The sequence below is a fragment of the Takifugu rubripes genome, chromosome 14 (assembly GCF_901000725.2).
Source record: "Takifugu rubripes chromosome 14, fTakRub1.2, whole genome shotgun sequence".
In the NCBI taxonomy this organism is placed as follows: domain Eukaryota; kingdom Metazoa; phylum Chordata; class Actinopteri; order Tetraodontiformes; family Tetraodontidae; genus Takifugu; species Takifugu rubripes.
Genome location: NC_042298.1, coordinates 6,745,147 through 6,761,521, shown reverse-complemented (window position 1 = coordinate 6,761,521; position 16,375 = coordinate 6,745,147). Strand labels below are relative to the sequence as shown.

General features: G+C 48.0%; 1 protein-coding gene across 8 annotated transcripts in view; it reads right to left on the bottom strand.

Moving 5' to 3' along the window:
• The window catches only part of col23a1b (collagen type XXIII alpha 1 chain b), an 82,292-nt gene that overhangs the window by 13,352 nt on the left and 52,565 nt on the right, over nucleotides 1-16,375 (bottom strand). For 6 of the 8 annotated variants that reach the window (XM_029846973.1, XM_029846977.1, XM_029846974.1 and 3 more), the window contains exons 3-9: nucleotides 9,773-9,817; nucleotides 7,564-7,571; nucleotides 6,828-6,854; nucleotides 2,385-2,411; nucleotides 2,287-2,313; nucleotides 782-808; nucleotides 130-156 (exon numbers count right to left, since the gene is read on the bottom strand). In XM_029846973.1, coding sequence (XP_029702833.1) covers nucleotides 130-156; nucleotides 782-808; nucleotides 2,287-2,313; nucleotides 2,385-2,411; nucleotides 6,828-6,854; nucleotides 7,564-7,571; nucleotides 9,773-9,817 — 188 coding nt within the window. The remainder of the gene's footprint in view (nucleotides 1-129; nucleotides 157-781; nucleotides 809-2,286; nucleotides 2,314-2,384; nucleotides 2,412-6,827; nucleotides 6,855-7,563; nucleotides 7,572-9,772; nucleotides 9,818-16,375) is intronic. The other 2 variants (XM_029846976.1, XM_029846981.1) reach the window with 1 other exon arrangement.

Here is a 16,375-nt window from a genome sequence, read left to right as displayed (position 1 = left end):
GGGATGAAATCTCAAACTGCTGCTGTGACGCCTTTAAATGGAAACATTTAAAGCCCCAAAACACATGTTAAAAGGATGCTTGTCCGTCTCTAGCCGGCGCCACCGGTCACCTCAGCGAGCGCTACTTACCCTGGGCCCTTGGTCTCCTTGGTCACCCTGCAAACAGGAAAACAACAGTCGTAAGTGGCGACTCTGGCTGCGACATTCACGAGAGACGGGCAGCAAATATAAACTGCACGAAGGAGGAAGCTGCTCTAAGGTTCATCTGTGCACGGAGGAGATCCGACTGTCATCATTCATTGTCTGCCGAAGGTTGGATGACCTTCATTTGGACCTTCTCAGCACTGTCAAAGAACCGCGATTAAAGCCAATCATCATTCCTGCCCTGACGGACGCCATTTTCTGCTCTCATAGGATTCTTCTGTTTGCAGTTATATAAGGAAAGCTAACGTTTAAACATCCACGTGGTGTGGCCCCCTCTGCGCACCCCCACGGTCTCTAGCATCACAGGTTGGGCAGAGGCTCACGCAGAGGGAAAACATCTGGCTATCATCCAACCCTCTGGAAAGTCTGTAAACCTGCCTTGATGTATGGATTCGCTGAGACGTGTGAGAGTCTACACAAATACATGTAATCTATTACCCATGTGATTGATGCTCGGAGAAGAAAGAGAAGAAGAGCGCGCCCGCGTGCCTCTGTTTACTTGCTTTAATATTATGGGCCCTTAAACAAATGCCTCTCAGCAGGGTATTGTCTGACAGTGATGAGATCTGGAGCATACCTTTTCTCCCTTGGGTCCAGATGGTCCCTGTAGGAGAGAAGAGACCCGTCAGCTGTTATATAACTAGCATACATCAGGGAGCAGGGTTGCAAATGGTCCGGCAGCGTTGTGATAGCGGCATCCAGGCGGCTACATGGCCGCTCGCTTGTGGCTGGAGGCAGATCCACAGCGATAATGTGAGCTGGCAGCAGGACCCCTCCTCAGAGGTTCCTCTGCTCCTCACCCAAGCTTCCTCTCAGGGAAGCTCTGAACATGCTGACTGGAGACGCTGAAGGTCCACGGCTCTACAGCTGAGATTACCCCCCCACCCCACCCATGAACCCCAGTGTGAGGAGCAGAGACCACCAAATCTGAGCCACTGTCTCGTCAGCAGAGGAAACATCAGCTCGCTCAGCATAAATCCTCTGTGTCTCTATTATCTGTTGTTTTCACTCACCCTGAGCTTTATTACCTCCCCCCCCCCCATTCTTTTTATTAAGTGCCGCTGTCAAAGCTGACGTCCAATCATCCCTCCATAATGTCTTCCTGCCCTCCTCATGTCTTCAGGCCTTTTCCTGCAGACAGCAGCTTTTTCCTGTTAGGAACCGTTGTTTATTTTTTCTCTGCCCCCATCGTGGGTATAAAAAATAGAGAAATATTATTTAGTCAGATTCAACCTATTTTTTAATCTCCTAAACTATATAAATCTTTTTGTTTTAGAACAGTTGTGACTGTATTTGTCGAATAAAAGCTTGTTATTTCTCAAAGGAGGAATACATTTAACACAACTGTAACATGTGTGTGTGTGTGTGTACATATATATACACACACACACATATACAGTATATATATATATATATATACATACATGTATATAAATAAAACAACACAGATCTTTGGTAAAAAGGACTGTGGTCCATTGGTTCATGGTACATTTGGCCCCATGGTTTTGGCTTCTTATGGGATAGAACCATTCCTGTTGTTATGGTCCAGATTCTTGTTTTTAGGGCACCTTTAATTTTGATATTTGAACAAATCTCCGTTCTGGGAAGCTGAGGAACACCTGTACTGACCAGCCACTAACGCTACTCGTGTTGCAGTGGTAGGTGGGGTGGATCCTAATGGTGCTTGGAGGAACTCAAACAGCTTTGATTAAATAAAGAAGAGGTGATTTTTCAGCGGCCTGCTGGACAGACCACAGAGGAAGGGGAAAGAAAAGGAAATGGAGGTATGCAATTATAATGAGTTTTTAAAGACTCTCTGTGGGGGTCAGGACTTCTCTCAGGCTTTGTTGTGTCTGGACTGCTGAGGGGGGGGGTTCTGGGGAGAGGTGATGGATGAGACCCTGGGGTGTAGGGTGATTTCCCCTGTTTCTGTGGGTGCTGGGACCACTCGCATCCTGAATCGATACGGACTGCTAAACTACTTCTGGGAACATGAATATATTCAAAGTTTGGCAACGTACCGAACACGAGAACAAAGTTGGTATTGATGAGTGGAATATATTCAAATCTGTGAGGACGTACCTGGCTGCCTTTGGGACCCGGTGAACCCTGAGAAGAGAGAACACTGTTAGAATCAAACAGAAACACTGAACATCCCTGAACATCATGCTAACACTCACTGGTTTCCCATCCAATCCAAGTGGACCCTGGAGAAGAAGGCAGATCCAATTATTACATTAAACATGACAAACACGAAAGCTGCCACAAACTTAGTAAACGATGTTTGGAAAATTACACGTGTTTTTCTGCTTTCGCTGTCCAAGTTCTATTAGCTTTAGCTTTACTAGCATGGGTGCCGTGTTTAGCTACAATTCTTGGCTCTGTGTGAACAGTTTTATCTACTGCCTGCTAATAAATCCTCAGAATAACAGTGAGAAAAAGCTTTGGAGAAAAGAGTGAAGTTAATCTGACAAGACAAACATGCTGGACAAACTAAGATGAGGCGTAGCGGCTGTAATTGGAGGCCAAAGTCAGGAAAAAACAGTTTAAAGTGTAAATATCCTGCCCCGCTACACTCTACACAGAGGCACTTATGATATTTCAGACAGTTTTATTGATTGTGGCCTCTAACGGTGAGAATTAAATTGGATGTTGGGTTTCCTACGACAGTCCAGCCAGCAGAGCAGAAATCCCATCCAACCTCTTTCAAGTGCAGACGGAGCAGATGATGTGCGCTCTGTTTACCTCCATAAAAACAGTCCAGCAGTCGCTGAACCCCTCCGTAAAACCACACTCAGTTCAAAGCCACAAACCTTTAGATCTCCACTTAAACACGAAAAAAAGACCTGTTGTCTTAGGGAGCCAGCTTTGCAGTGACGTATGTGCCGGAGTGAATGTTGACCTTCTTCCTAACAATGTTAAGCCAACAGTTTTTCCTGGGTCTCTTGAGTCACGGGTCGCTCCCTCCTTCACTGCAGCACCTCCGGACTGGAAACCATCATCGACAATCATCTTGTCAGGCTTTGAACGGCACAGTAAACTGGACTTTTCTCTTATCCTACTGCTTAAACTGCCACACGGCTCCAGTCAGAGGTCCCGTGGTGACAGACTACTGTACTGCCTGGCCTACGGGAGGACAGTGGTCACATGACTAGAAACTCTTGAGAAGGCGATTAGCCTGTGTTGGAAAACCAGATCCTCCTCTGAGACCCCCAATCATGTTTGTTTCTGGCAAAATGGGGGAAGATGAATCGATAACTTCACCGCGAAGGTGTCCGGAGATGCTACGTCAGACACAGCGCAGGCCAACCCGTGTTTTAACCACGCTTTTAAAGGCGGCGTGCTGCTTTTATCCTGTCACGTGTGGAACTGTGAGTACTTCAACATGTCTACAAAATGTCAGGGAGTTCTCTGTAATCTGCACTCACATCTCCAGATTACTGCAGTGGCCAATACCATCCGTGTGTGTGTGTGTGTGTGTGCAGTGATATTTCTCCATCTGGTAGCATTTATCAGAGTCTGTGATAGAAGTTGATGGTGAGGTCAATCAGCTGCTGCCTGGACTGAAGCTTCATCTGATTTATGGATGCTAACGAGGCGCACGGTGGACTGGAATACACCTACGCTCACTGTGTAAAAGAGAGGCTTTATCATCAGCCATAAATTCTCCGTATCTCTGAGCGGCCAGTTGACACTTCAAACAGAGAAGCGCCTGTGACCTTGATGACCTTCCACTGTAAGAGTGTAATTCACCAGCGCAGAAGCTGCAGGAAGTCACTTTATGTCTGATACTTTGAGTAGAAGCCATGCTTAAAACATAAAGTCCAGAGTCAGGTTGCCGCTCAATCCTTGAAGAAGTTCCTTAAATAAAAATGACACCAAGATGTAAACTGGCTCCAGTTTCTGTGTTAGCACCGGATCAAACTACAGACGGGGGGGAAGAACAGTGAGTAGAAATGGGAAAACGGGCCCTGGATCACAACCAAAACATCTCGTGAACATGTGGGGGGATAAAATATCGCTTTAAAAAAAAAGTAAATGCTTCGTCGTGCGTGTTGTTCTTGTCATTACTCGGCAAAATCCTCCGCAGCATTCCGGGCCATTAGAGCACTTTTCAACACGTCCGTGGAAAATCCGTGGATCTGTGTCTCCGCACGCGCGTGTACACAGCATGCGCACGCACGTGTTGCGTACGTCTGAGTGAAGCAGGTCAGGGAGGTGTCTCTGCTGACTTTACTGTTCTCCCTGTGGTGCAGACGGGCAATTAAAGTTATCTAGTTGGGTGTAATTGTTGGGGATGCGGTGCAGAAATCCGTGTGTGTGCAGAATCAGATGTTGCCTAATTATGTGGTGAGGAGATGGAAGGAAACTCTTCCTCTCTGATGGGGTTCTATCGCCATGGGGACAGAAGTCTTCAACGAGACTGAGTGTGTGATGCTCTTCATTAACGTGAATCCAGAGTGTACAAGAGTGGTGTGTGTGTGTGTGTGTGAGTTGGAAAACCAGCGATGTGTCGGTGGGTGACAGTCTGGCTTTAATCTGGGCTCGGAGGCCTGGAAGCCTGAACAATGGAGTCCCTGGCCTGTTTATGCTGAGCAAGGTCAGCAGCCTGTCACACACTGGCACGCTTGTGTAAACACACTAGTGACCAGTCACACCGGTGACTGCACACATGAATAATCAACGTTTGTGTGTGTGTGTGTGTGTGTGTGTGTGTGTCTACACTTTTCAGCATGGTTTGATTGTTTGACAGTGTGAAGGCTCGTTCCTGAAACTCAAACCCACCAAGTGTGATTTATGAGAGGAAGAAGTGATGGGAGTTACATTTGGAGAAACACACACACGCAGATGTGTGTGTGCACAGGCACGCACACACACACGCTGTGCGTGGGATGCCCACACACTTCATGTCATCAACACTGTTTATCTTTTAGTGATGCTTCGATGGAAGGCCTGAGGTCCAGCCTGATGATGCATAAACCACCTGAATGAAGCACAACACGTGCACGCTCACGCTGAAAACACACAGTATCTGGGACTGAAGACAAGCTCCGTCGCCCTGAACATCCCTTACACACAAACGCCTGTCAAAGGAGCTCACACACTCGGATCTTGCTGTAGTTCAGAGCGCTCGAACTAAAACTGGCTGCAACTTTCACCCTATGTTCTAATGCTGAGTCATTTTCTGCTGCAAATTTACTAACGGGCTACAACTGCCAGCGTTTTGCAGCGCGCCCGACATCATATCAGTGAAATTCAAGCCTTTACCAGCAGGGGGAGACAGATTTTCCACACCGCAGAAGCATAGGCAGCAAATGCATCAAATCAGCGTCCAAATTAAGCTTTGAGTGCACTTTTTTTTTGTATTATTTAAAGGTGTAGCACGCAGTCATTGTATCAGCGACACTGTGTCTTACACTGACCCACACGTGCACACTCGCACATGCATACGTCTTCTGACAACATCCACAGCTCTGGCCTTTGTTAGCGAACTGTCCATAAACACTGGTGCTTGGACGGACTTCACACGTGTGCACATATGGACACAAACAAAGAGGAATGTTCCTTTTTGAGCTCTACCGTTTGAAACCCGATCATCTCTGGTGTCGGATGAAATAATCAGATGTCCATGTTAATTGCCTGGATTATTCATCTCCATTTCCCCCGTCTGTAACTCCATTCGCACAATTAACGAGGCCAATCGTACCTGCATGAGTTCATCACACGAGACGTCTGCCTGATGTTGCCCAACAGAACATCATCGGTTTTATTACATGTGTGCGGTTTAAGAGCTCTACAGCTCTTAGGAAAGGCTGAGCAGGATTACCCAGCTTATGCAGCCTTAAAGATGAGTCTCATTACGCAGATGTTTTACATTTAAAGACACTCCAATGTGCCACAACCTTATAATGAACAGAGTGACAAAGATGAATAGAGTCACAGGCAAACAAACACAACTGTGCACACGCTTCTCCGAGCCCCCGAACCACCTGTGTGCAATTAACAGCAGCAGGCATTTCCCGTCAGAAAGGCCGCGCCGTGCCAGGCAGGCTGGGAATACGACGGAGCGAAGCCCCATGGGCAATGAGCTCCACCAAAAAAACAGACAGGGGGGGGGGGGGGGGGGGGGGGGGGAGGCATGTTTACTCTCACATGCGTCCTGCACAGACTGATGCTTCCTCCAGCCAAATGTCTGAGAACGTTGGTTCCCGAGAGGCCACAAGAGGCCGCTGTATCACAAGAACTGAGCATCTCCAGGATTGGCTGGCGCCATAGTTCCATACATTCAAACAAAAGTGGCGATTTTTCCTTCTAAATACATCATTTAGTGTTTTATTGTTTTGTTGTTACCCCTGTGGTTCAAATCTTAGTCATTCTGGCTGTGAAAAAGCCAAAATGATGTCATCTTCCCACCCATCCCCACGTGTGTGTGTGTGTGTGCATGTGTGTCCCTTCTGTCACGGGGCAGGATACAAACCACAAGAAAGGGGTAAAAATAGAGGGTTCTATGATGAGGCAATGAGACAGTTGAGAATTGGAGCAGAAAGGGAAACACAGTGGGGGGAAATAGAGCAAAGTGATTCATTCGACTGAAGAGAGGATAAATAACAAATCACAATTACCGGGTATCCATCCCGTCCAGATTTGCCCTGGTGAGGGTTAGAAATTTAAGTATGAAGCCTTTAGACAGGTTAGAACAGCTACGTGTATCACAGGATATACTAAGGTTTGAGCTAACGTGCGATCTTTACTCTAAGGAAGACAAATAGGACTCTAAGACTGTGTTGCTGCAGGTGTTGGAGCAGCAGCAGGTGATGAACAGGCCTCCTCTGCAGCTTTACTGGCTGCTGCATCACCTTGGTTTCATGCATTCTGGGAGTCATTTGCCCTTCTGCACATCTGATTTGCATGTTCAAAACATTTGAGAATCAAAGAGAGCACGGAAACAATCGGGAGGCCGTGATGGTCCAGTTAGTACATGTGTCATCTATCTGCTGTTAGTGTGAGGCGGCAGGAGCAGTTTTCAGACCCTTTCGCTTTTATTCACATGCTGCTCGAGAGGTCGCAGAGTGATGCTCAAACAAAAAGCTAAAATATTGTCTCATCAATCTAAAGACAGGATTGGATTGAGATCCGAGGTGTGAGGGGTGGCTAAAACGTGAAAAGGTCTGAAACTGTCCACACGCTCACCCCCATCATCATCATCATCATCATCATCTGTGATTACCTTAAGTCCTTAAAGGTAAACATGTGCGAATGAGTGAAGTATGTGAATTAATCCCCAAATCTGATTTGACAGGGGTCCGATAACATTGCGTGAGGTGGTTCAACACTACCTGGAGATGAACTCATACTTACAGGAGGCCCTGCAACAGAAAGACAGAGATCATCTGTTAGAAACGACTGTAAACATCTGCATTAGCATTGAAGCACAGCGAGCGTGGCTAACAGTAAAGTCTGCTTTCTATAGCCATCGGTTTAAAAAGTGGGTAAAGAAAACACACATGCAATGGAGTTTATTGGATGATGGCTGTAATTAAGCCCCAAAATAGCTGCTGTGAGGTCTTGTGGGTAATTGTGCATGATTTGCATTTAGATATAAAAATCCTGTAAGGTCTCGGTGCCTTCAGAAAATAAGGGCACGTGCGATGGAGGGAAATGTGCAGTTAAATCTTCATTCAAACGGGGAAAATTTGGTATTTCTGCAAGGCAATGGCTCAGATCTGAACAAAATGTTCAGATGTTGGGGGAAAGAACGCAGACAAAGATGTGCTTTACATTTCATCCTCAAATTTGAACAAAAACAACTGCGATGATCAAAAGATTTTCAGTCTCCCTGGTCTTGTTTTAATAGAGTATTCTTATTTTTATTATTTTTTTAAGGCTACGGGTTCTAATAAACCATGCTTTTATTTGTCTGATTGCTTAAATGTGTTTGATATGGATTTAAACCCATTCCTGATGCTAATATGAGGTTGTTAACACAGTAAAAAGGCTGTGGCACGCTCCCGAGCCGCTCCGCCACGGCAGCTCTGGAACCAGAGCGCTTCAACGTGGATGCAGCGCTAAACATCCACATGCAACTCCAGATTGAAAACAGACTCCCTCTGGGGAAAAGCGGGATATTTGTGGTGTTTTGTTACTATTTAAACACACAAAATGTCCTGCTAATGTTAAAGACTTCATGTGAGCGTTTTTGAGAGACAAGTGGTTTAAAGAGGGATGAAAAATGAAGGCGTTTGGGGGTAATAAGGTGCCGGGGGAAGATGAAAAAAGGGGGTTTCAGGGTTTATGAGGCATGAAGACCAAGTTAGTCGGTGAAGGTGTGTCTAGACGTCAGGACAAAGACCTCCTGCTCCAGACAGTCGAGTAAACAACTACACATTGGTCAGAGAGCCATTGAACTTGAAACAGGTGTGTTAGAGTTTGGAGATGAATGACAAAGAAACAGAGAGCTACAAGTAAACAAGAGAAAGAGAGGCATGAAGAGAGAGAGAGAGAGAGAGAAAGTGAAGGAGCAAACAGAGAAAACAAAGGAGACAAGATCACAGTTGCTCAACCGCTCTGTCTGCTCTTTCACTCAAGAGCTTCCCTGATAACCACCAGTGTTCTGTCAGCGCCATCACATTAGAGTCCAGGCTGAAACGTGAGGATACCAGAGGAAACAAGAGAAGAGGCAACATAAACAGAACCCCCATTGCCCCTCACATACACAGTGACCTAAAATGATCCACCATCCCCACCAGAACCAGTGAGTCTTTCTGTAGTAGGTAGAGACCCCACGAGATGACCCAAAACCAGCCAGCAGTGCTGTAAAAAATATTAAAATAGACTTTTGGTGGAAAATGGACCATTATCAGAAGCAGCTAAATCCTCCTCATCAGCCGTTTGGGTCAGATTCTGAGATGATCTGATTTAGCTGTGAAGTTTAGGCATCAAGTGATACATTTTCAGCCTTGTATCTTCATTGGTACTGAGACATCAATGCCCACAAAAGCAGTTTTAGCTCGCAGGCCAATTAAACTCCGGCTCCTCCATCTCGTTCAGGATCCTGAAGCGCTGTGGTCTGTTGTTGGGAACAAGTGTTCCGAGTGCCCTCTGATGAATCACAAGTCGTTTGGAAGTTACATGACACACATCCTGCCGACCAACTCAAACACCGCAGGTCCAGTAGTAATGAGTAATAACACCAACCCATCAAAAACATGACTCACACCTTCAGAACATGTGTGTCTATGTGTCATGGAAAACTCTGAGAAGAGCGGCGTCCCACCACCGAAAGGACAGCGGAGGACAGCGCTTGTTGTGGAGGGCGGGTCTGTGCTACTACATATGCTACCGCTCAAACATCTGGGCGACGTTAGCAAGCACATGTCCACGGTTAACGCCGTGCCTGCGCGGGGACAGAGGGGAGAGCAACTGTGATCCATCCACCCGGCAGGTCACCGTTCTCACCAGCCTTTCAACTTCGCTCGCGAATAAATAGGACGGGGAGAAAGAAAGTGAGAGCCTTCCAGGAAGAGAGAGGACAAGTAAACACACCAGGCAGGTGGTGGGCGTCACTTACCAGGTTCCCCTCGCCTTCCCATCCTTCCACGCTTCCCCGGAGGCCCTGTAAAAAGCAAAGAGAGAGCGATAAATCCTCCAGAAAGGCGGGGTTGGGAGAGAGAAACACGGCTCGCTGTTTCACGTGTTGTGATTGGCGTGCAGGTTGTGTGAGCTGGCCGAGGGGACATCTGAGATGCCAGCGACAGAAACAGCAAGATGCTGGTTCAGTTTGGAGGACAGGGAACATCTGGCATGTTGGGAAACTCCTCATCCAACAGAACCGGGACCCAGTCGGCCCCGTCTGTAGTGTGTGCGCGCGACAGCCTTCCAACATCCCTCCACCAAAATGAGTTCAGCCTGGCAACAGGGTGAAACTAGCAGGGTGAGCTAATCTGAGGCCTCATGCTGCTGCAGGACCATAAATCACGCTCGCTGGAGTTCTGTCAGTTAGTTTCTGCGGGGCTTTTTCATCAAAAGATTAATTCCCAATTTAGATTATCATTCCTTCCCTGGGACGAGGAATCCGTGGGAACACCATCTGCAAACACGGAACTGTGGTAAAGTCTTGATTTTTTGTTAATCACGGTTGCGCCATGATTTTAATTCAGCGCTGAACCCGCGTCTGAGGGTCACCGGCTGCCATTGAGGAACAATTTCTCCCTCATGTGTTCCTGAAACATTCTGTTCCGATTCGAACAGCCCAATCCAAACTGTTCCTGTAAATGAATCCCAGGTGTTACAGATGTAGGTGCCGCACGCATCCAGGTGCTTCAGTTATGTTCTCATTTGAAGAAGCATTGCAGAGGTTTTATTTTAAGCTGTCTGCAGCTGCCGCACGCTTTGGACTGGTCGCCCCCCCCCCGCCCCCGTCACTCACTGGGATCCTAATTATTCATGCAAACTAATGGAGAATTCTCAGGGTTTGGATCACGAATGATCAGCACCGAGCTGGAGAGCAAACATATCAAAAACCTCCTCGCTGGACCCCCAGATGTGTTCACCAATGCATATTTAGAGTCTTGGGCCACTTCTGACAACATTATTTAGGGAGAGAGAACGCAAACCGAACATCATTTAAAAGGACCACTGTTGAGTTTTTCAGATGATGTCATCCAACACACACCCCTCTTTAGAGCTGAGGTGGTCACACAGAGAGATCTGTTAGCACAGTCTGACCTTTGGTGCTTTTACTTTAATGGCTTTGGAGGATTTTGTAAATATTTTTCATCATAGACGTAAAATAAGGCATCAGACAGTTGTGTTCAGCAGGGATCATCCCAAGCTTTCTACGGGCTTTGTCCTCATCCTGAAACCACCCTGCAGCTACCCCCCTTCCATGCTAGTCCTGCTCTTGTGAAGCAGGAAGCAGTCTGTGGGCTGTTCCTGATGCTAGCAGACATGTTTGCTCTGTTGGCATTATTGGGGTTATTGTGCCGGCCTAATCACTTCCTTCCACTGCAGCATTTTTACAGTAGCTGCTATAATTATGGTCCTGCAGCTCTGCATTTATACTGCAGCCTAAATATTTAACACCTCTCCTCTATACCTGAAGACCCTCAGACACAGATGCAAAGCAGCATTTAGCGCCAGCTGCAGCATCAAATATGCACACGCAATAATCTATAGCGGGCTACTTCCCCTGCTTCAACGCCCGCTGCCATAAACACCTCGGTGGAACGGCTCTGTGGGGGGCCAAGGCCTTCGCAATTAGATGTGGATCATTTACCCAAGACCGGGAATGAAGGGAGAGGAAAATGTCACATTTAATAATGACAGGAGGGTGAGTGCTAGCAGGCGCCCCCCCACCCCCCTTCCCCCATCCTCAAAAAAAGATATGGCATGTCAGCGGGGATGGACGAGCAGCTTCTAAAATCCCTGTAGAACAAAGTTTAAAGTGGCTCCCCGTGCAGCGATTACAGCAGGATATGGATTACCAAGACCCGCGCCAGCTCCACCATTATTGGAGACAGAAAAATACAGCCGCTGGCACGTTGACAGGCCCGACGCTGGCGGAGCAGGCGACCGGCGATTGTTCCTGAGTGGCAGAGTTAAGAGAGAGTGAAGGCGGGTGATGACAAGCCAATGGAGGGGGGGGGTTAATGTGAAAACCAGCAGCACCGGGGCGCCGAGTACGTGTGGCTGTTGGGAAATGGAGCGAGCTGTGACGAGATGCAGACAAACAAGACAACGTGCGTCTTTGTGTAATCTGCACAACACAACACGACACATCGCCTTGGTGTTTCCAGGAGCGACGGGGGGGAAACGCGGAATAAAAGGACCCAAAGATTGTGCAGCGCCGAAGGTTGTAGGTTCTCCAGCCTTGACAAATAACAGAAAGACAAACCTCCACAGGCAGAGCGTAGATCACGACGGGACGTAAACATCTGCAACATCTGCCGTCGTAAATTTGGATAAGAGCGCGTGAGGACTTCTTTAGAAAGAGGCCGATAGAAAACACGCACGTTCGCGCGCTCAGTGGGAAGAGCTCCATCTCAGACACTCACTTTTGATTTGAGTCCTTAAAAGTGGCAGCTCGGCTTTTATTTTGACGGTTTTTGATTCGATAGTTTCTCATTCGCCAACTGAAGAAGAACAAGGTTCTTCTGGGGGGGGGGGCTGCACGGCCGGCGTTCCGAATGAAAGAGCCATCATGAGCTCCAGTTTTCCCCTGAGGATCACAAAAGTATTCCTGCCTTTCATTTGGAGGCTGACATTTGATCCCACCATTACCAAAATGGCCCATTCCGTTTAAACCCGCACCGGTTTACCCTGTAAAGTCGTTTTTCTGGATATTGAACATGAACGTTGAGTCCAAACCAAAGAAGGCGGCTGCGATTTCTCTGGAATCTTGGCTTCCATGGCAGCCACATGCTGATAGGACTGCTGCCATTGTTACGCAAGTGTCGGAATCCGTGTTTCTGTGGTTCTGGTGACCTGCAGGAACATTCTGGCTGCTGCTCCGTCCTGTAGTCAAACACACGACCAACATGTTGAAAGCTTTAAGAATTTCCCTGGAACCGTGCACGACATCAAAATGGATTCAATGCAAAGCGACCGCGGGAGGCTGGAACGTGATTTCCCAACATCCTTGCGATGAGAGCTGAAAATCTCCCACCTCCAGTCCAGCACGCACCTCGGCCCGGCCGCTCTACAGCTGCGCGTCTGGTTCTCATAGCCGCTCCCCGGCTGCATTTAGCTACTGTGACGTTTCTTGCAAACAAAGTGTTTCCAGGGAAAACAGCGGTGGATTGATGGGGGGGTTCTTAAAGCCGCCAACTGCAGGCTGTGAAGGTTATCTGTATCTGCACACACGGTCCATCCATCCCAGCATCTCGGCCCTTTCAGGCTCCCCCAGTTCTGCTCCAACAATCAGGGAAAATTCAATTTAATGTAAGCGGAGGGTTGGAATGCGGGCAGGCAGGTTGTAGGAAGTGGAGGTCAACTGCACACTTCCACGTTGGCTGGAGGGGAGAGCGCCCCCCCCCCCCCACCCCGGGTCATGTTGCTTTAGATGGCACATATGGAGGAGGATCAGGTTTAAGTGGCATTTTGGGGGTGTGATTTGCTTGGAAACAGTGTAAATATGTAAATATGATGGAAACTTGAATGTCTCGCTGATGATCTTGCAAGCGATTAAAAAATGGGGATCTGGATGTCCCCCCCTCGCTCGTCTCTTCTGTGGACAAACAGGAACAGATGTTTCGCCTCCTCGCCTCAGACACTCGCCAGTCTCGCCTTCTTGTGTCTCGATCCGTCTGAGTGTCCGTAAAGTGTTTGTCCGTTTGTCATTGCAATAAGATTGTGGAGATGTAAACAGCAACAAAATGGGCTGGGGGGGAAGGGGGGGGGGGGGGGGGGGGGGGGCAGTTGATGAGATCTTGGCTGTGAGCTCGTCCACAGCTGCCTGGAGCATCTTTCCTCCTCTGGTTCGATGCAGCTTCAGTGGTTCGAACCTTCTGTGTCCGTAAAGGGAATCAGGGAATTGGTGGTTTTAGCTCTGAACCCCGGAGAAACCATCAATACCGGCACAAGCTGGATGGAGACATCCAGAAATCCCAGCTGCTTCTGGTTGGTGTCTGGAGGACAAATGATGGTTGTTCAGATGATCTCTGTGAGAGCAGAGTCCAGTCAGGCAGTGATCCAGTGAGCTGCAGCGTCATGGAACCCACGAAAATATGATTACTGCTGCACCTTGGCCTCATTTACTGTATACATTTAAGCCCCGCCCCATATCAGGACTATAGCCCTCCCATATATATATATATAGATATACATACAGGATGTCAGCTCCAGTCCTCACAATGACAGAGTTGGGTGGGGTCACTACCCAACCTCGACATCACTACCCTGAACCCTTGAGCAAGGCCCTGAAGGCTCCTCAGTGTGCTACACTATAGCGGCCACAACATGTTGACCCATGTTGGGTTTGTTCACACGACAAATCTGTTTCTGGTCTCCGTCCGCAGCAGAACTGGTCTGTTGACAGAAGAGTCAACAGGGCAGCGCTGCCACGACCACAGATATGCGCACGAGAAATCAAATTGACTTAAACATGATTTAGTCGGGTCCCAGAGCGGGGGTTCGTTTTCTTCTTCTGGAAAATATCATCGCCATAGAATCATAAATGGGAAATTCAAGAATTATTTTTGGAGCTTCCCGACGAGGCTTGAAAATCTCAATCCAAACCTCAGGGATGCATTTTTACAACCTGAAAAAAGGAAAAATAAGAAAATAAGAAAATAAACGCCCCCGGAAAAGCAAGCTCAGCAAACCCTCTCATGGCTCAGAGTTAATAAAAACGTGTGCTTCGATACAGACGTGCCCTAAAGGTTTTAGGTTCTACGCAGGTGTTTATGTTGTAAATCCCAGTGGACCCAGTCCGAAACACTGGTACCCAACCTGCCTTTCAGCGCCACATGTGGCGTGACCGGGACGGATTTCTCCGAGCCCAGCCGGAGAGCGTGTTTGTGTGAGTTTAGAGACGCTTATCGGACGTATAGGTCCTCCGACACGGTCTGACATGGGCGAGCAGAGGTGCTATAAACCCACATATGTGTGTTAAATCAATGCAGACCCCAACAGAACCGGGCCGTGCGTGAGCAGGTGGTTGTTTTCTTTATTTGGTCTTCACCAAACTATGAAACACCAACATCATTTATTTTCTGCAGCTCAAACTCTGCTGAGTTTCCCGTCAGGCACTCGGGTGCAGGAAAGTTGCCTGGTCCGTTGTGTGTTGCAGCTAATGGGAGCTGAGGGCCCAGACGGGCCCAGACGGGCCCAGTCGGGCCCACCCAGCAAACAGAGACAGATGCTGTCAAAACGAGGAGCACCATGCTCCAGTGAGCTCCAGCTCTGCCACCATTTCCAAGCCACAGAGCTCTGGAGATGGAGGCTCCTCTGCTGTGCTTCACCAAGCTAAGGTGGGAGGGAAGTTACCGTGAGACCGGTAGGAGAAAGAGTGAAAACACCCACCCAGCATCACTCAGAGAGAGTTAGAGCAGAACACACCAGCACCACGGCCCATTCAAAGTGGGCCCTTGCGTGACTCGAGCCAGATAAACAAACGATCCCGGACTGTGAGTGAATCGATTAGACATTCACACTCAGATGTGTGTTTGTTGATGCCGGGAGGGTTCACACAGGCCCCTGGCTGATTCTTCCACTAATAGGACTGTTGCCGCACATGCTGGAAACTGGGTCCAAACGCAAACACCAACTGTATTTTATTGGCTTCAGTGCCACTCCAGCTGGATAAAAATCCTGAACTGGGAGGCCAGCGTGCCCGGCTGTAACTTCCCAGGCGGGTCTTTGCCCAGTGCCAGGGCGTGCGGAATGGTGGTCTGAAATCGGGGAAAACGGCCCCATCTTTGGTTCCAGGATTCATTCATAAAATGTGGTTCTGGTTTAATGTTCTGGAACACGTTAGAGCCACAGGGAGGGGAGCGGAGGGGATGTGTCGAGGGGTCAGTGGCTGTAAAGGAACAAAAGGAGAAGTACATCCATCGCTTCACATAAAAACTGCAGAATGTGTGTGTCTGTCTGTGTGTGTATGGGGGTGTTAATGTTCAAAGGGGAGTTTTATTGCACTTTATGCTGACTGAGTGCCAAGAAGCAGCCACACTACCTTCTGCGTTCTTCAAACCGGGTCCAGCATCTCTGCTTTGTGTAATTCCAGCCAATTGAAAGTAAATGGAAATCTCCTCGAGTATTTCTCTTTCTTGGCTTTTCCACAGATGTCTGACCCCTTCATCTATCCCCCACTGTATACTCTCCCCGTTCTGGTTTCTGTCTCCTCTTCTCTCACACCTGAAAGTGACGGCAGCCTAACAGACTACAGGCTAATTACAGCCTCTGTGGAAGCCACGATGACAGCATGTAATCTCAACCACACACTTGGGCGCCGGTTCGTAATGGGCAGCTTGAAGCTGCTGGTTTCAGGGCTGATCATAAACGTAGAGGAAAGGGGAAACAACTGCAACCAGGGTGGTTTTATGGTCATATATGCAGATATCTATTCTTATGCAAGTGTTTGCATTTGATATGTGTCACCTGTGCTGTCAGCTACGCTATGCTAGCTAGCGCTTGTGTTTGGATTGTCAAATCTAAAAATAAGTGCTCACTT